Source organism: Ovis canadensis, chromosome 17, assembly GCF_042477335.2.
Source record: "Ovis canadensis isolate MfBH-ARS-UI-01 breed Bighorn chromosome 17, ARS-UI_OviCan_v2, whole genome shotgun sequence".
In the NCBI taxonomy this organism is placed as follows: domain Eukaryota; kingdom Metazoa; phylum Chordata; class Mammalia; order Artiodactyla; family Bovidae; genus Ovis; species Ovis canadensis.
Window position 1 is genome coordinate 70,689,836 of NC_091261.1, and position 18,539 is coordinate 70,708,374.

At 54.5% G+C, this 18,539-nt stretch overlaps 1 protein-coding gene and 1 long non-coding RNA gene across 9 annotated transcripts in view; one reads left to right on the forward strand and one right to left on the reverse strand.

Annotated features, from left to right (window-relative positions):
* The window catches only part of TBX5 (T-box transcription factor 5), an 82,134-nt gene that overhangs the window by 22,437 nt on the left and 41,158 nt on the right, over positions 1–18,539 (forward strand). Inside the window, exons 1-5 of one of the 4 annotated variants that reach the window (XM_069558641.1) lie at positions 7,042–7,895; positions 11,885–12,069; positions 13,741–13,835; positions 15,964–16,083; positions 16,932–17,079. In XM_069558641.1, the coding sequence (XP_069414742.1) occupies positions 11,923–12,069; positions 13,741–13,835; positions 15,964–16,083; positions 16,932–17,079 (510 nt within the window). In that variant the 5' untranslated portion in view covers positions 7,042–7,895; positions 11,885–11,922. Of the gene's footprint in view, positions 1–7,041; positions 7,896–9,427; positions 9,443–9,604; positions 10,190–11,884; positions 12,070–13,740; positions 13,836–15,963; positions 16,084–16,931; positions 17,080–18,539 lie in introns of those variants that run through there. The other 3 variants (XM_069558639.1, XM_069558640.1, XM_069558642.1) reach the window with 3 other exon arrangements.
* LOC138422955 (uncharacterized) lies at positions 2,873–7,386 on the reverse strand. 5 transcript variants are annotated; one of them, XR_011250081.1, is made up of 4 exons: positions 7,332–7,386; positions 6,658–6,818; positions 4,886–5,059; positions 2,873–3,683 (listed from the first exon to the last, which is right to left on the reverse strand). It is a non-coding gene; the product is annotated as an uncharacterized lncRNA (long non-coding RNA). The 5 variants fall into 5 exon arrangements; XR_011250080.1 differs by lacking the exon at positions 7,332–7,386 and adding an exon at positions 6,957–7,171; XR_011250079.1 differs by lacking the exon at positions 7,332–7,386 and having other exon boundaries at positions 6,658–6,918.

The window sequence follows — 18,539 nt, forward strand, 5'->3', positions numbered from 1 at the left end:
GTCCAGGTGTGCATCCAGCACGGTGTCACACCTGACATTTCCAACCTGCCAGGAGTCGGGATGGGGGGGCTTCCCCGGAGCCCCAGGGTCGGGGGAAGAGTTGGGAGGGGATTTCATTTACCACACTGTCCCCTCCACTCCCCTCCACTTCTGCCCAGTTCCCAGGAAGTGACTGTGGAATTTGTTTCCAAATATAGACTCCAGTGGCCCAGGCTGCCTGTATACAGCCCCTTTGGCCTCCCGGCTGAATGGCTGAGTTGTGACTGCCTTCCAGGAGGCCCAGGCGCACAGACCTCCGCTTGGAGCCGTTGGTAAAAATAATCATAAAAGTGGCCCATAAAAAAAGGAGGGTAGCTGAACACTGGGTTATGAGCCCAGGACACCAATTGCCCCACGATGTTTGGGTGGTGACTGCCCTGCAGGCTATATATACACACATACACACAGGGCATTCCAAAAGGACACACAGACTCACACCAGCTTGCGCCACACACACTCAGGACCCCAACGCTGGATACTCGAGAGCGTTTTCACATAAGGAGGTGCACAAAAATATGTGTGTGTGTGTGTGTGTGTGTGTGCAGTGCTCTCTCCAGAAAGGCCACACAACGACACACACACACAGACTAACACAACAGCAGAGAGGCACACGTGGTCCCTCACGTGACACACTGCCACTTAGAGAGATTTAAAGATACTGTCCTCTTTAGCCGAGGAGACAGACAGCCCACCTCTCCAGGTGGGGAGTAGCAACTCCAGCTTTGTTATAAGATGGAAACTGGGGAGGAAGTTGGGGGATGAGCTAGGACCAGCCCTTGCCTGTGCACAGATTTCAGTGTTGTGGGGTCAGGCACCCACTCCTGGGGTCCTGGACACTCCCTCAGAGGCACCAGGAGCTGGTAACTCTCCTCCTTGGGGCAGCTGTTATTGGAGAACTGGCATGGAAGAGGGCTGGGAGAAAATGCAAACAACCCAGCTGGTGTCTGGTCCACCACGGTCCTGGGAGTGGGGGTGCATGGGAGTTATCGGGGATCCTGGAGACAGGGCAACCCAACAGAATGAGCATCTTACATGGAGGTGGGAGGCATCGGCTACGGCAGCCAGGTGTGGCAGCTGGCAGGTCCAGAGAGGAATCTGGAAACTGAAGACCACTTGCGCTTCCCTTGGGGTACTGTCGTGGGGCTTGGATCTCACTGGATCTCAGAGTTGCCCCATTTCTAGAGAAGTCCTTTCCTTCCTAACCTGGATTTGTGGCAGCCAGTGCTGCGCCCGGAGCCAGCTGGGGAGAGGTATGCTCTTGGGCAAACAGGCGGCAGGAAGAAGGGTCTAGAAGTGGGAAGGTGAGGCAGGCACGACTGGGGAGGCTGTAGGATTGATGCCAGGCACAGGCTCCTCTGGATCCCAGGTCCCGGGCCCCTAAGAGGTCCAGAACTTCCCTGAGACTCACCACTGGCACACTGTCTCTATCCTGAGGGAGTGTGGAGCATTTGGGCGACCCCAGGCTGGCTCCACCTTCAGCCAGCTGAGCCTGTACTTCCAAGCACCACCTCGCTGTTCCCTGGAGAAGCGGCTGAGGTCCCTTCTCGGGCTGTACCTAAACGTGGGAAGCCTAGGGATGAGCAGGGAGCTGGGTGAAATTTCCAGCACAGGCTGTGTGACTCTCCCTACCCTCCTGGAGCTTCATTATGTGTTTCCAAAAATGGAGCCAGGCACGTCTCCTCTCCCCCTCCATCCTACCCACCCTGTTTCTCTCCCTGCAGGAGACAGAGCGTCCTGGCTTGAAACTGTGAGGAATATGGGCCAGGGAACAGGACGCTGAGGTTTGGAGAGGAGGCGGCAGGGGAGTCCCATCTTCCTCTCCCAGCTCCCCTCATCCTGCGAAATGCTTGGGGATCTGGGGCTGTGTGCCCAAAAGCTCTCTTCTGAGTCCCTCTGCCTCCTCCCTGAGAGTGGGGGAGGGGAGACAGTGACACAGAAAGAGATCCAAGCCTTTCTCCCACAAGTCAGGGAGCAACTGCCTGACTGCTTGTTAGATGCTTACAAAGTGCTCTTTGCACCCCACCTCCCACCATCCAAGAGACCTTTCCTGTTCCCTCCCTTTCCCTGGCTTGTCTCGTGAAAGAGGAGCTCCTGGCTTCTGGAGTCTGAGTGCCTGGGTTCAGGTCTCCACAGGAGTGCCACTGGCCAGGAGCCACCGTCTCATGGAGCTATTTAGAAGGCGCTGAACTAGTGAGACCATGTTACAAGAGCCCCTGGCCTGCCATGAACGTTAGCTCTGATGGCACCTCTGGTACTAATGACTTGAATGGCTATTTGAGCTTTTCTCCTGGTGACTATGTGGACGGGAGCAGGACTCTTCTGAAAATATGAATGGAAAATGCTGGGGAGGAAAGAAGATGGGGTTTCAGGTGTGCTAAGGGAACTCTTGCAGGCTGTATTCCAGACTCAGATGGGGTAAAAGTGGGTAGGGACCCTGCAAGGCCAGCCAAGAGCTTTGGGGGACAATCTCTGCCCCTCTGGAAATGGAGAGAAGTTTTGGCTTTCCTGAACAGCTAGGAGATGAATGAGATTCACAGCAGAGAGTGAAACAAGGGAGGGCAAGAGGGACCCAGAGCAGGAACTGACCTCCTCCAGAGGCCAACCCTTTTCTGGCTCCCTCCATCCTGCCAAGCCCGGCTATCCAAGCTGGTCAGCACCTCAGTTCTTTCTGAGAGCTTGCTGCCTCAGAAAGGAGAACAGAAAAGCTGCCCTGTTATTGTCCATCCACCGCCCCACCAAGGAGAGGCATTTCCCTTGCCAGCAGTTTTGAGAAAGCACTGACTGCAACCTCCAAATATTATTTAATGCTCTTTATAGTACATCCACAATAGAATATTTTTCTCCTTTAAAAAGGAGTATAGTTTATTATTTTTTCTTAAGATCTTGCAAACATTAATGCTTCCCCACGTCTCTCCTTCTTAGGAGACCTTATTCCAGGCAGGAGAAAGGGTTACCTGGAAAGAACGTGGGGAACCTCGGGTGCTGATGGGGATGACCAGTGAATGTTAAGAGACCCTCGATTCCTCAAAGCCCAGCCCCCCTCCCCCGCGAAGATGTTCTGGATGCGGGCTTGGATGGATGCATCCAACTCGATGCGTGGGCGCGCGTCTCGGAAGTCATTGCTCTCAATTCAAAAGTGGGAGCTTTTGCTGGAGAGCCCCCCCTACAACCGACCCTGCAGAGATTCTAGGAAATCCTAGATTTTCTCCCACGTTTAAAAAAGGAGAGGAGTTTTTCAATCCCTGCCGTGTTGAATCAACAGAAGAGCCTCCGGAAAGCCCAGACCAAAGGGCGGAAGCGCCTTGCAGGCCTCAGAGCGCGCGGCCATAGTGCGCGGCGATTGTCCTCCGGGCGCCCGGTGGTCGAGAGCGCACGAGGGGGGAACTCCGGCGTTGCCATGGCGACCAGGAAACCCAGGGCCCTTGCGGAAACAATTGCCGGGAACTTTTCCACTAAGAACCTGTCAGTCGCACCCCACGGCCGGCCTCCGTCGGTTTCACCCCAGTGTTTTCCGGATGTGATTGTGGCTGTGACGGGGGAGTGAGATGTTCAGGGTCCCTACTTCCGGACCCTTCTGTCTGGGCTGCCCCCAGAAGCCAGAAACCCAGCACCAGGAGGCCAGAGGATACCCGCAGCGGCCCGAGCTGAAAGGGAAGAAAAATTAGAGGTCTCGACCAAGCAATCGTTTTGGTGACGGATCCTTCCAGTTTGGGGTTTGGCCGCCCTCGTCATCCTCAACGCCCCCCCCCCCCCCCCCGCCCTGCCCTCCGCCGCCTCCCTTCACCTCCTCAAGGTCATTACTAGAGTTTTCACTCGCAGCTCCAGGCGGGGTGGCCTTCTCCATCCTCCACCCCCTTCTACCCCTGCACAGCTCGTTTTCCGGAAGTTTCTCCCCGAAAGAGAAGAGGAGGCTTAAGGTCCGCAAATGAACTTGGCTATTCCCAGTACATAAAACAGCCTTTAAGTTTCTCTTAAAACAAGTAAGCCCAAGGCTTGATAATAATTTAGGGATCTCCCATATCATTGGCCTGCCTCACTTTGGCCATAGGGCGTCGATGACCTGAATCACTGGGTTGACTGGGAGATGGCAAGCTGGGCTTTCTTAAAGGAGTTAATTATTCTTACAACAGGCCATCTCTCTTTTTTCTGCTACATGTTCTGCCTCTACGCAAGTAGACAGAGAGAAACCATGTCCCTTCCCCCTTAAATAAAATGCTTTATGAAACATAGGATCGAATTCTCTCTGGTGGGGACACTGGGCTCCAGGAGGCCGGGGCTGCCTGGAAAGAGGCCCCTCGGGCTGCCAGCACTGGAGGACTCCAGAGTTTTGTCTCTGGTTTTGAATTTGGCCCTTTGAGCAAGCTTAACACGTGTGGATTTAATTTCCCTTTCTTTCTTGCTTTCTTTCCTGCCCCCTCCCTCCTTGTGAGGAAACAAGAAAAATAGTCTGCCGCGTCGACAGCGCGACACCGTTCCTTTTGCCAAAGAAAATTTGTCTTTCCAGAGCCCCGGAGAGCAGCAAGCTCCCAAGTTTCCATTGCACCCTCCAGTCGAGGGAGGGGGCTATCCAGACAGCCCCCCTACCCCACTGCCTGCCTCCCAGACCTGGAGGTATTACCCCGAATCTCTATCTTCACAGAGCCGGAGCCCTGGAACATAGTCTGTTCCCCCGCCACCACTTCTGGGGGCTGTGGGGACATTCTGACTACAGACCTGGTGGCTAAATGCAGAGGCCTTTCTGCACGTTCTGGGCTGCAGATACAGTTGAAGTTTTCAGGCTCAGAGCAGCCTATGGAATGGGGCTGGGGAGGGGGGTTGTTCCAGGCTTTCTCAGTTCAAGACTCACCCTTCTCTTCCACTGTGGACTTGTCAAACCAGAGGGGGCAAGATCTGGGGCTCCTTTGCATCCTAAGTGTAATACTGCTTTCTCCGATCCTTCGGAGCTTGGGAATCTCCAGCACCGATAGCTCCGCTGAGTCTCTAGAACGATGTTCCTACAGCCATTTCTTATTTCATTAACCTGAAGGGGATGGTAGTGGTCTTGGGGAGGGGTCTCATTCCCCAAATTTGAGGGGTGGGGACGGATAGTTCCAAAGCACAAGAAAGGACATCAACATGCCTAATTAGTAAAGTAAGTAGCGGTGCTAATTCTTGGTGGAAATATTGGAGAATACTGGATATTCTGAAATAATAATAACCGTTAGTGTTCCCGAATACTTCCGGTCAAAAAGCAGGACACCGAGAACCAAAGAAGACATTGGGAAGGACTACACTAAAGTCCTGGAAAAAACATAATAGAGCCAGATTTAAGTAGGCAGCAGGCAAAGTGACCCCCTGAGAAAGGAGAGATTTTCCCACCCTCAGTCTGACCCCCTTTTTTTTTTTCAAAACGAGTTGGTCAAAGTTAACTTTTGCCATCATTTCCACTGTTGTTACAATTCTTACTAATTTTCCCAGCCCTATCCGCACTTCTGCCTACTTTCTGCCTTCCATAGAGATCCGAGTCAGGCGGGGACACGTCGGGGGAGAAACCGAAACGCAGTGAATTCTTAAGCGAGTTCTCTTCGGGGAGGGAAGAAATACGGTGGTTCGGGATGCGGCTTTCTTAAAAGTAGAAGGCAAGAGTGAAGGAAAAAGATTCACAGCGGACGCCCTGGTTTTATTGTTTTCGATTTTTAAACTGGGAAGCTCTGTTCTCCTAGGCATGGCAATATTAAAATCTGGGCAGGAATTTTGCAAAACGAGGAAAACACATTTCGGGAGAAAACCGAGCTGGGGGCGGTTCGGGAAAAGCCTCAGTCCTCAGAAAGAAGGGAGGAAGGTTGTATCTCCAAGTCTCTCTTTCCAGTTAACTGTCCAGTGATTGGGGAGAGAATGGAGCTTCTCAACTCTAGTTGAGGTCTTCGGTTTATTCTATCCGTGGTGCGGCCTCAGGCCCCTCTGGGACAGCGGGTTCGGAAGGTGAGCCTGCGGAGTCTTTTGTGAGTTGGTCCGGGTGATTGCGGGGCCCGCGCTGGGGATGCGAGAGAAAGGAACTAAACGGAAAAGAGCTCGCTCAGCTCGGAGTTTCGCTTTCCCCTCTGGGGCCCAGGCCTCCGTTTCCGGCTCACCTCGGCCCAGAGGTCAGAGTCAGAAGGGAACCCGTCTCCAGGTTTTGGGCGAAGAATTTCGGGTTGCGCTCTTGGGCATCCGCGGGCGCAAAGGCTGCACCCAAAGGGCCTTGCATTGGGTAAAAGATAACTTAATAATTTGGGAAATGAAAGCGATGCTCGGGAAAGTTTTTGCGGCCTGACGGAGAAAAGGCACGCAGGTTCTGTTTGCTGGAAGCAGCAGAGTCTGCGGCCAGACTGGCCGGGGCGCCCGCGTCCGGCGCTGGAAACCGCTGGTCGCTTTCTCCGCGGGCCTGACCTTAGCTCCTGAGGCTGCTCGGTCGACTGCCTTCCTGCACATTTTGCTGCCGCTCCAGCCCCAGATGGACGAGGCCTGGAGCCAGGCCATGCTTCGAAAAGCCCTGGGGGCTGGCCGCGCGCGGAAACCCAGTCTCGAATCCCGAAGCCGGGGGGAGAGCCCAGATTCCGAAGTTCGGGCCCCCTCGGAGCCCCTCGGCGGGGAACTTACCCTTTCCGGAAGGTCGGACGCTCGATCGCTCCGAGTCGGGTAGGCCTACCTCTCCTCTCGGCGCCGCCGGGGACGTCTATGGGGGTACGTTTCGCCCCTGAACCAGCTGCGCGCAAAGGCTTATGCGCATCCACCATGGGGCTGCTTAGAAGTTATGCCCACTGATGAGACCAATAATAATGATGATCGTTATTACAAAACAAAATAGAACGCCTCGTCCTTCTACAGGATCCGGCACTGCAATTTTTCTCTACAGAAATCACCCTTCTCCACCCCCCTCCTCCACCACCCAATCGTACCCCGCCCCCGCCGGGCTACGCTGGGACTAGCTGCATCCCCAGACCCAGCTAAAGGAGGTTTGCAGAATGCGGCTTTTTCTCAGCCAGAAACACTGGGGACGACTCTTCGTCCTAACGTCTCTGTCTCTTTTCCTCTCCGCGATAACCCAGTAATTGCTTCTATGCACGTCTGCAAGAGGGCACCAAGTTATCGCGTCCCAAACTTAACCAGCTATAGAGGCGCCTCAAACGCCAATGCTGAAAGCTCTTCCTGAGAAAATTAGAAGAAAAAAAAAAAAAGATTCTCTTAACCTCCTTCAGGAGACCTCGATTCCTGACCCCCCTCCCCCCCAACTCGATTTCTTTCTAATCTTTGGGCTGAGGTGGGATTCTCACCTCCCTTCGCCCAAAGCTCCCCTCCTCCCTCCCTAAGAAAATCGATCTTGGTTCTATTTGGGGATGATGTCCGCCACCCCCATTTCCCCAGAGAGTTGGATTTGTTTATTTCTTTATTTTTCCCCTGGCCCAGGCGTCTGGGACTTGTGGTTGCGCAGACCCCTGGCGGGAGTCGTAGGGGAAGTCGAGGATTCGAGAAATCAACATCCCGCCGCTGCCCCCCAATCGAGCGTGACAGCGCGCGGGCCGGTTGCGTGACTCGTGACGTCTCCACGTCCTATAGGTGCAGCGGCTGGTGAGATAGTCCGTATCGCCTGGTCGCCTCTTTATTTTATTGGGGTATGCCTGGTAATAAACAGTAATATTTAATTTGTCGAGGACCACAAACCAGCTTCGAGCTGGGAGGTACCTTACTACCCTTGACAGACGCTGGAAGAAGGCTTGGCCTAAAAGGGGTCTCTCTTGGCGGGGGTTCCTTTCCAAACTCTCCACCTGAACACACCCTTCCCAGCGAGGCGTCACTCCCCGCTTCTGCGCTGGAAAGAAGAGGCAGGATTTTTAGAGGTGAGTTTTCCTTTGGGGGTGGGGGGTATAGGATTGCCTTAGCACTGGCCTGCCTACCTTCCCCTGGGTTTACCGCCCAGCTTGACCCCGCCGAATGCCTCCTCTCCCAGCCTCCCGGTTTTTCGCTATCTAGATAAGAATGCACTCATTTTGCCTTCCAGTGTCACCTGGCACGCATAGATTCTCTCTTGAGATTTCAAAATCCCAATTTTGCTCGGTGGCCCGCAGGATCTGCACTTCACAAACTAAGCAAATCTGGCCAGGCAATTACTCGGGGAGAGTACAGATTGTCCCTCTCGGGAGGGGCCTGCAGATTATTTATGGGAATTTCTTTTATCCACAAATCTCTAAGAATTTAAAGGGATTGGAGAGCTCTTTCTGGATTTCCCCTTCGTTTCTGCCAGAGATGCTTAGATGCCGGCTTTTCCTAAAACCATGTTTGTTTTCCATCTTTGGCCGAGGGTCGCCCCCTGAGCAAGCCCAAAGTCCTCTGAGCTGACATTTTGGAAGGGTGAGGGTGTTTTCACAAATAAATAAACTGTCTCGGGGAAGGCTGTTTGAAAGCAACCCTGGAAGGTGAAGTGAGAACTCGAGAGACTGCTGGGGCTGGTTTGCTTGCTGGTTGCCCCGATTTTAGGGTTGGACAGTCCTCCACTCTGGAATTCTGCAGCGATGCGTCAGGCCTGCCCTAGGATTGTAGTTCCCAGGAGCCACAGAAGATCACACTTCTGTGGTCTTCTGAGGTGGCCTCGGATCTCCAGGGTGGTTCCCCTCCCTCCACCCTTCTCTCCAGACCTTGGCCTGCAGGCCTGAATCTCTAGACGCAGCCTGAGTAAAGATCAGGGTGATGGAGATACAGAGAAGAAATAAAAACGGGAACCCTGACATTTGTTCCAAGCACTAATTCTTGATTTTCCAAGCTGGGTCTGCTCAGGCTAAGACCTACTGACTGTTTACGCTTCTATTGACCTCTTCAACTCGACCCTCCAAATAATACATTTCAGACAAGGGGAGGGCAGAGAGAGGAGCCGAGTGGAGATGAAAACCCCAGCCAGCCCCCAGTGACTGTTTGATTATTTTAATAAAACTGGGCACTTGCCTGTGTACACCTCCAGCCAGGGAGGTCTGGTGGCTCTGGGGGTGGGGGGTGGGGGCGGATGGGAGCCCAGGGTAATTTCTGGGCATCTTTGATCTCGGCCCCCATCCCAATGCACCTTCACCCTGCCTTCACCCCGGAGTCGCTGAGAGTCGGGGTGATGAGTGGGGAGGGGGGAGATGTCAGGGCGGCTAGCGGCGGCAGGCTGGGCCAGGCGAGGTCAGGCAGCTCTCCCGTCTTGAGGTCAGCGGCAGAGAGAGAACGCGGGCCAGGCTGCAGAGGAGGCTCTCGGCGGGTGTGTGCACGCCTGGTGCGTTCAGACTCCCGTTCTCCGCACCGCCCGCGACACCGAGATTATTTTCCCGGGCAGAAGGCGAGCGGGTTTGCGATGATTTGTGCAGGATTTTTCGCAGCCACCGAGCCGTGCTCAGAGAAGCCGAGATGGATGGAGGTTGGGAAGGGGGTGGAGAGGAGGGGGTGCTCTCGAGGTCTGGGTTTGAGACTCGTGTTGTGATTTGAGTGTTCGGGAAATCTAATGGAAAAGGTGGTTGGGGGAGGGAGTGGGATGGGAGAGGGAGGGGGGAGGAAGAGAGGGAGGGAGGAAGAGAGAGACAGACAGAGGCAGGCAGCGTGCAGTGGGAGCTAGTTGGATAGGCAATTTCAGTACTCTGTAAGCATCAAGGCAGCCCAACGTCACTGAGCTCAGCTGAGTCGGCTTGTATTTCTGAGAGAGGGAGAGGGGGAGAGAGAGAGAGAGACTCTTACCTCGGATTCCGGAACTTTAACCCTGAAAGCGGCGCTCAGCAAGGACTTCAGCCATTCCCAGGCTCCGTCTTGTCTCCCAGCTTTCCCTCCCTGGGGGTGCAAAGGAGAACCGGGCACTGAGGTTATACTATTGGGGGTGCTCCGAGAGGCTGCTGTTTTGGCGTTCTTGAGAGTCCTGCTGGCGCCTGACAACTGGGAAGCCTGTAGGGAGAGCGAGCGCACGGCGCAGGAGGTGTGTGTTGGATCGTGGTCAGTCGCTACGGCGAGGCTCCCGCGGTGGGTGCTCCCTTTGTAGGCAGCGGTTGCCGCCGGTCCGGGGAAGCAGTCTCCCCGTAGACCCCGGAGCCACCATGCCCGCGCCCCCGCCTCGCCGCCGGCTTCCCTGCTAGGAGTCAGAAGGAATGCGGTGAATGCACCGGCTTCACCGAGCGAGGTAACCGTTCCGCCGATGGCCCGGGAGGCTGGGGAGGGAGCCCGCCTGCCGAGGCGGCTCGGGCAGGCACGCAAGGCGGCTCTAGAGCCTGGTCCGGGGATTTTGCAGGGCCTGGCTCGCCAGCGATTTTCCGCGGCCCGGAGCTGCCTGGCCCGCGGATCCGAGGCTGGGGGAGAGGCGTGGAGGTTTGCAGGACGCGCGGCCTGCTTCTGTCAAACCGCATCTCGTTCGGGCCCACCAGCCCCCCAGCTCTCCGGGACCTCGGCCGGGGCTCGGGGTGGGATTGTCCCCGCGGCCGGCGGGTGCAGGGGAGCGCACGTGGGGACGCCAGCACCGCTTTCTTTTGTTGTGAGCAGGCTTCGGGGCTCCCATCACCGCCTCCCGCGAACCTCAAGGGCGTGGTGAAGGAGGCGGCTTGGGAATCGCGCTTAGAAGACGATCTCCTCCGCACCATTTCTGGGTCTCCGGCCACGGCAGATCGAGGGAGTGGGATCCAGCCTTTCTCTGGAGCAGCTGCTCAAATTGGGGGCGGCATTTCTTGCGCCTCCTTCCCAGCGTTCCCGGGTTTTGAGGGAGGAAATCCCTACTTGGGAACGTAGAAGGGATTGGAAGACGATCAGAGCATGGGGCAGGCTCCTCAGGGCTTGAACCGTTCTGCAGCTGCTATTTTGCGTGTTCCGACCTCACATGCCTGTAAAACCTGGGCAATTCCGCGCCTCGCGTCGGATCTCAGTGGCGGGTTCAACGCCGGAAACTCAGGACTTAGCCGGGAACCAATTTGGCGTCGCCAGCCCCAAGCTTCGGCCTGCAGTTCCAGCGAACCAGGCCCGGCTGAAGCTCAGAGAAGCTCCCCTCGGCCAGGCCGCTCGACAAAACGCCCGGCTGGGGCTGGAGAGCCGAGAAAAACGAGGGGAACGCGCTCCGGAGGCCGGCGGCCCCCGCTGGCTTCGGGCACCCGGGCGCGCCTCCTTCCGAACCGCAGCACGACCGCTTTCTCGACCTTTCTGTTTGACTCCTTTTTTATTTTTCATGTTGCTTATGACTGGGGGAAAAGGGAGGACTCTTAATGTTAAAGGACTTATAAGTTTAAGGCCGGGAACTGATGAACGTGAATTTTCAGGACCTGGCCTCTTCTGTGGGTCTTTCCTCTCCTGTGTTTTTGATTTTTTGCAAGAGGCGGGTTATTTCAGGCATTTTGGCTACTGCAGGGAATACTTCTGTTGCCAGTTTTCAGCAACAGGGCTCTGCTGGCCTCCTGTAATTTGACGAAGAGAAAAAATTCTCAGAAGGGCAGTAGGTTTGTGTTTTGTTTTGTTTTGGGTTCGTACCCAATGGCTTCCAAAAATACCCAGGCCTTATCTTTATTGGCTCTTCCAGAAGTCCAGACAAATTTGACGGGCAGCTCGCTTATCGCGGGGGAGCCTGCGCAGCGGAGATGCGGGCCTCGCCTCCTCCCGCTGTGACGCGGGGCTTTCGCAAGAGGATGTGCGTGGTCATAAAGTAATAGTAATGCTAAGAATAACGGGACCTTCTGCAGCCTCCTTCAGCGGGGGAAGGAGGTGCTGGGAGCTGGAAACCGCGAGTGCCAGCCTAGTAACTGCCCCCTCCTGTCACCAGAACTGTGCTTCCAACCTTCTCTTTTTCTCTCTCTGCGCCCCCCTCTCATCTGTCTGTCGCTGGCCTTCCCATCCTCAGAGCAGGACCCCGAGCGGTCGCAGGGCCCAGGGATCACCATGGCCGACGCAGACGAGGGCTTTGGCCTGGCTCACACACCCCTGGAACCAGACGCCAAGGATCTACCCTGTGACTCCAAACCCGAGAGCGCGCTAGGGGCCCCCAGCAAGTCCCCGTCGTCCCCGCAGGCGGCTTTCACCCAGCAGGTAAGAAGGGCCTCGGCACCCTTTTCAGAAGCAAAAGCCCCTCTTTTCAGAGGCTGAGGCGGCGGAGGAAGGGGGGGGGGCAATGCCCATAATTACCCTTTTATTTTTATCCCCATTCAATTCCACCCTTCTCTGTCATGCCTCCCCAAATGCCAGTGTATTTCTACGCGCTGTATTGTGACGACTATCTTTATGGCCATAGGATTTTTGAATCCGTGGCAATGGTTAGGGAAGTCAAAGATCCGGCTATCTTGGAGCCAGCGAACAAGGGTCCAGATTCTTCCTTTCCTGCTGCACGAGGTGTAAACTCGGTCTGAACGCCTCATTAAGGGCCGGGTCAGCGGCCGCTTCAGGCCGGCATGAGCGATGGCTTGACCCCTCTTCAGATCTGCCGTAGCCTTCGCCTCCGCCCGCCTCCTCCGCGTCGCCGCCCCAGCCCCGCGCGCCGCATCGTTTGTCTGGCGTCCGGGGCCTGGAGAACTGGCGCGGCCCGGGCCGGCGGCGGGGAGCGCGCAGGGCTGGGCGGGGAGGGCGCGGGGAGCCGCGGGCTCGCCTGGCTGAAAGCTGGGCCCCAGCTGAGCGTGAAGCCTCGCCTCTCGCTCTGCGCCCTTCACCCGGGCGCCCTGGGCGCTCAAGGCGTCCTCTGTAGACCTTGATGGTTTTTAAATGGGGTGTCAGAGGGCTGGAAGTGGTTGTCTTGACCTGGAGAGATACTTGCACGTAGCTGAAACCCGTCTTTGGGATTTCGATGGCGTTCCTCGCTTTTCCAACGCCTCTCTCCTCTGCCCTTCCCATCTCAGAAATATGCCCCTATATTTGTAGCGCGGCAGTGGGCACGCATTTTCAGAAACTTCAGAGGTTTTCTTCCAGGAAAAAACAAATCTACCTATTAGACGTTTCCAAGTTATTGCAAAATGAAGACATATATATGTGTATATATATGCATCAGTTTTGTAAAACTTGTAGTTGATGTCAGGAATGTTAAATCGCTGTGCCCATAATCAAAACAGCTTGAAGTGAATGAAGCCGGATGGGAGGAGGGCCTAGGAGGCATATTCATAGAGATATTTGAGATTTGATAATTAAGTTTTGTTTGGGACTGTGGCAACCTATTATAATATATAAAAATTTAAAAATTTTAAATTTCACCTATGTCTATATATGCACCACCATGGGGAGATTAAACACACACATGTACAGTGTTCGCACATCTGTGTGTTTTTGTGTGGACATCTGGGTACCTACACTGAAATATCCTGAGTGAGTTTTTTTTCGAGATTGAGGCTTTTTCTTTTTCTTTTAGCTGCCTCTTGGCTAAAATGTGATTGGTTCTTTTTTTTTTTTTTTCCCCTTCAGCTCCATCCTCCCCATGCACATTCTGGAAGGCCCTGATGGTTGGGGGTTTTTTTCTCTAGCCTTATGTTGGTGGCATTAGAATGAGACGGATCTGCACCATGGGGTTAAGACCTTCCTGGACAGAGCACACACACACAAATTCCTGGGCAGGGGCTGCTCCAGAGCTCAGACAGTGCTGGGGGCAGTGGTTCAGCCTGTGAGCCCACTGGCTTGAAGGGGAAGGAGGAGAAAACTCTTTAAGTTTTCAGGGTGTGTGGGGAGGAAAGGCTCATTGTCTCCAGGCCTTCTCTGTGTGACTTTTCTCTCCTCCTATAGGGGATGGAAGGGATCAAGGTGTTTCTCCATGAAAGGGAACTGTGGCTGAAATTCCACGAAGTGGGCACAGAAATGATCATAACCAAGGCTGGCAGGTGAGATGGTCTCCTATGTGGAGGAGGCGCAGGGACCTTGTGGTCGAGATGAAGAAAGGTGTGGGAGATCAGAAAAAGGAAAGAATAAACAAAGAGAGAAGGGACAGAGAGATGGAATATGAATATATTTTGTTTGACTCTATTGTGGTTAAAGAGGCATGGAGAATTCCTCCAGGGATCGCCGTCAGTGTAAGGGAAATAAGGTACCTAAAAGATTTGATTCTTGAAACTGGGCATTTCTTCCACCTCCTAAATAAGAAGACCCAGAGCTTGGGAGGCCATGCTCTCTGGATGGATCAGTAATGAGAGAGAGAGATGAGATGGGAGAGAGCCCACGGAAGAACATAAAGGTGCCCAGACACACAAAGATGAGAGGGGGGCTTTGGGTTTCATGGGATCTCAAGCTTGATTCCTCGCCCAGACCCTCCTTCCCATTCTCCCTGACCTTGGAGCGGTTCCAGGGTCGCACCCGATCGCCAAACCTCAGAATCGTTGAGTGTGTTCGCTACCTCTTTCATTGTTTATAGAAAAGAGGCGAAGCCTTTGAAACTGAACCGGGGCTCGGCCGGGCTCTATATACAGACACCGATAAACACGGCAGTTTCGTCAAGACACTTACCCCCAGAGTTCCTTTTAAAAGCTCGCAGAGTTTTAGCTAGAAATGCGAGACTTCTGGGGGAGGGGGTAGGAGAGTCGTGTGCTCGGTGTCCCAGCGAGTGGGTGTGCGCGGGCGTGCGCCCCGGCTCGGGGAGTACCCCGCCACGGCCCTAGCAATGCTGGACTGGCCCACCTCGTCCTTAAGGGGCAGAAAGCCCCCGGCCTGCGCGGAGCACGCGTGTGAAGCCGAGAAGCCGGTAGGCCCAGGCCACCGAGTGTGTGAAAGGGGCGGATGGAGCCGCCTCTCCAAACGCCCACCGCTTCTCCAGCCCAAGCCCCCCGCAATAAACTGACAACAGTGACATTTATTATTATTTGAAATTAAACAACGTCTGCTCCCCTGCTCGGCCCCAGTGAACTAGGAGGCACGTTCTGTTTATACCAAAGAACTCAAGTCCTCTTCCCATTCCGCCGCCGAGGAAGGAAAGAGCGGCCGGGGCCTCCTTTCCCCCTCCCCAGCCAGAGCCGACGGATTTAACTATAAAAGGCCTGCGAAGCCTTCTGCGCCTCCGCCTCCAGGCGCGCTCTCTCGGGCAGATAAACACCGCGAGGCGAGGCTCCAAGGCCCGAGGGAGAGGGCTCCCTCACCCATTCCCGCCATCCCTTGGCGAGCCAGGTTCCAGCCACTGCTTCTTGCATCCCGATCGGCCTTGGGAAGAAGGCTTTCGGGGTGGCCTCCATTGGAGGCGGGATGGAGACCCAGGAGTGCGCCTGGACGCGGAGAGGGAGCGGGCTCGGCGCATTCGGGGCTGCAGAACCTCCTTCCAAGCACCCGATCTCGCGCAGAGATCAGCTTCTTCCAAAACCAAATTTCTTCGCGGAGGGGCAAAACGTTTAGACTCTGCACGTTAGAGTGCCAGCGCCTTGGAGAAGCGGTGAAGCATTTATGAATGAATTCCTGGCCGAGATTCGTGTCAGAGGTCACGCTCTGAGCCATACCCTGGGGGCAGAGGACTGGGGCCAGGACGCACCTTGTGTGGGCACCCACGCGCGGGCTGTCCCAGGGCGCACCCACTTGGGTGCTCACGTGACGTGCAGTTCTGCCCAGAAGGGCCAAAGCACCTGGCTGGGCGAAGCAGGCCACTTTTTTTCACCCTTAAATCTAATAAGCATTTTCCTGCCCCCGAATAAGAGAGTAGGTGTCTGGTTCTGAAAGGAGCATTTAGCAAGAATCGAAATGCGGGGTCCCTTTCTGGCCTAGTTTGAAACCGGTCTCTAGAAGCTCTCTCCTCCTGGTTTCTCCCGTAGATAGGTGTAGTCCCAGCCTGCTTGCTCAGCTCCGGATCTTTCTCTTCCCCATAACGTGGAGGGAAACCTGGGCTGGATCTTCGCAAGTGCGGAGCAGGGGCCACTGTGTCTCCTCCGTTTCTTAAAAGATACGTCGATTCTTTTCATTAAAATTTGTGCATACGATCTTCAGAATATTTGCATTAATTCCCTGTCTCTGTCTCTCCGCCTCCACCCCTTCTAGGCGGATGTTTCCCAGTTACAAAGTGAAGGTGACCGGCCTGAATCCCAAAACGAAGTACATTCTTCTCATGGACATCGTTCCCGCGGACGACCACAGATACAAGTTCGCAGATAATAAATGGTAGGCAACACAGTAGCGGGGTGGGGAGGGTGGGGAGGGTGGGGTGGACCGTGCAAACCCAACTTCCCTCTCCCCTCCGAACCAATAAACATTGTTTTGAGCTCTTACTGTGTGCTAGAGGTTTTTGCTGCCCATGGCTCTGCATCCTCCTGCCCTGAGAAAAAGAAAGAGCAGCCAATAGCTCCCATTTTATAGATGGGAAAACTGAGGCTCAGAGGAAGTAAAGTGCAGATGTCTGTTGCTGGACTGGAGGGTTTGTGGATCTTTACACAGGGTATTGTTCCCAAGCGTTGGAGCTATTTCTAGGGGGCATAAACCATTAACAGTTATTTTTTTATGAGTTACCTGCTTTGAACATGCCTGTTTTATGAAATTGCAAAATCCATTAGGAGTATTTGAGTTAAACAGGCAGGAGAGGAGGGGTTCATTCTTTGGGTACTTTGCTCCCCCAGCTGCCAACAGTGCGGAGGCTTGAAGACGAAGCCCCTTTGGAAAGCCCGCAAGGATTTTTTTTTCCCGAGACTTTTGTGCACATCCAAGCTTTCCAGAATGCGCCAGTTGTTCGTGGGCAGAGAGATGCTTCGAGATGGAGCCCTTGGTGCTGGGGAAGGAATTAGGTGGAAGGCGAAGGAGCCAGTCAGTTCGTCGAGTGTGGGGAGGGGGGGAACGCTCCCTTGGATACCGGCTCTAGGCTTTCTGGGCATCTGGCATTGTAAGTGCCCGAGCAAGACCGGAGGGTCAGGCCATTTCCAGATCTGTCTCGTATTCAGCAGCCGTCGCCCGGCTCGTGAAGCAGCCGGCACCGCGGTGCGCTAAGTCTAGGCGGGTGGCGCCTCTCCTTGGTCTAGGTCTGTGACGGGCAAAGCGGAACCCGCCATGCCGGGCCGCCTCTACGTGCACCCGGACTCGCCAGCCACGGGGGCTCATTGGATGCGGCAGCTCGTCTCCTTCCAGAAACTCAAGCTCACCAACAACCACTTGGACCCATTTGGGCATGTGAGTACCTCCCGCGGCCCTTTCTTGTATCAGCAGGTCCACACCTCTCTTTCTCACCTTCCCTCTTTTCCAGAACTTTCTTTTCCTGGCTCCTTGTGCCCACCCATGCTTCTTTCTTTGCTCCATTTCAACCTCCTTGGCCTCTTTCTCCCTCTACCTTTTTGACCTGGCCTTCTTTCTCTTCCCTTTCCTTGCCTCTTTTCCATCTCTTTCCTTTTCTCTTATTTCTCACACCTTCTCATTCTTCCTGGCTTTCTCCACTCCTCTCCTGCTCAGACATCTGCCCCTGGCAGTCCTTCCTGTTATCCATTATCCACACTGTTATCCACACTCTGTTATCCACACTCTGGAGTGTGTCTTTCCTGGCTGGCTGGTGATCAAGTCCCTCGGTTCTCCTGGCCTGGGGCGCACCCTGCATCTCTGATGCCAGCATCTAGCCCACCTGCTTTTGCTGAGGGACGGGGGTTGTGGGGTGACTAAAGCTGTTCATTCCCTGCCTGGAATTCCTGTTCGTTCAGCCCAATCTGTGATTAGGGACTGGTTGCATTCCTACAGAAAACATGGGCCCTGTAGCTCAGTGTGTACTCAGCACAGATCACAAAGGCTGGACCATAGTGGGAGCCTTATGCCTTACCTTTTGTTGTTGTTGTTCAGACGCTAAGTTGTGTTCAGCCCTTTGCGAGCCCACGGACTGTAGCCTGCCAGGCTCCTCTATCTATGGGATTTCTCAGGCAAGGATACTGGAGTGGATTGCCATTTCCTTCTCCAGGAGATATTCCCAGCCCAGGAATGGAACCAACATCTCCTGAATTGGCTGGTGGATTCTTTACCACTGAGCCACCAGGGAAGCAGATGCCTTACCTACCTCCTTCCAAATCCTCTTATCAGGATGTTCTAGATGAAAGGGAGACCCTAGGCTCTCTGCTTCCTCTTTTACAGATTGGGAGACCATCCCCCACCCACCCACCCACCCAGAGGCAAACTCTGGTACCCAAGCCCCTTTGAGCTTGACACTCTGTTTATCTGTTTATCTGTTTGTTCCAGTTTCCAGCTTTCCCCTCTCCTCCCACCACGCCCAGAATGGGCAAGCCCAGATCAGGCTCTTACACCTGGAATCTGGATTGACCCTAAGAGACAGGGGCCAGGGGAACCCTCTGAAACTGCAAGATATTGCAGGTAGAGTCTCCTGCCTTCCAAGAGAATGTGTAGCTCCTAGCAGATTCTCTAAAGGATATCATTTTCTCTTCCCCCAAAGAAAAACCAACAGCACATGGATTTGGGGGGAAACGTCCCTAAATCTCTTCATTGGACATGATTACCAGGACAGAACACAGTGTCTGAATTCAGAGTTCAGAAACTTTAGTTTGCTGATTCCACCAAACAAGTGGGCTAGTCCATCTCAGGGCATTTGACCCTCAGAGCAGCTTAGAGAGGAGGATGGAAATACAGCATTTATAACT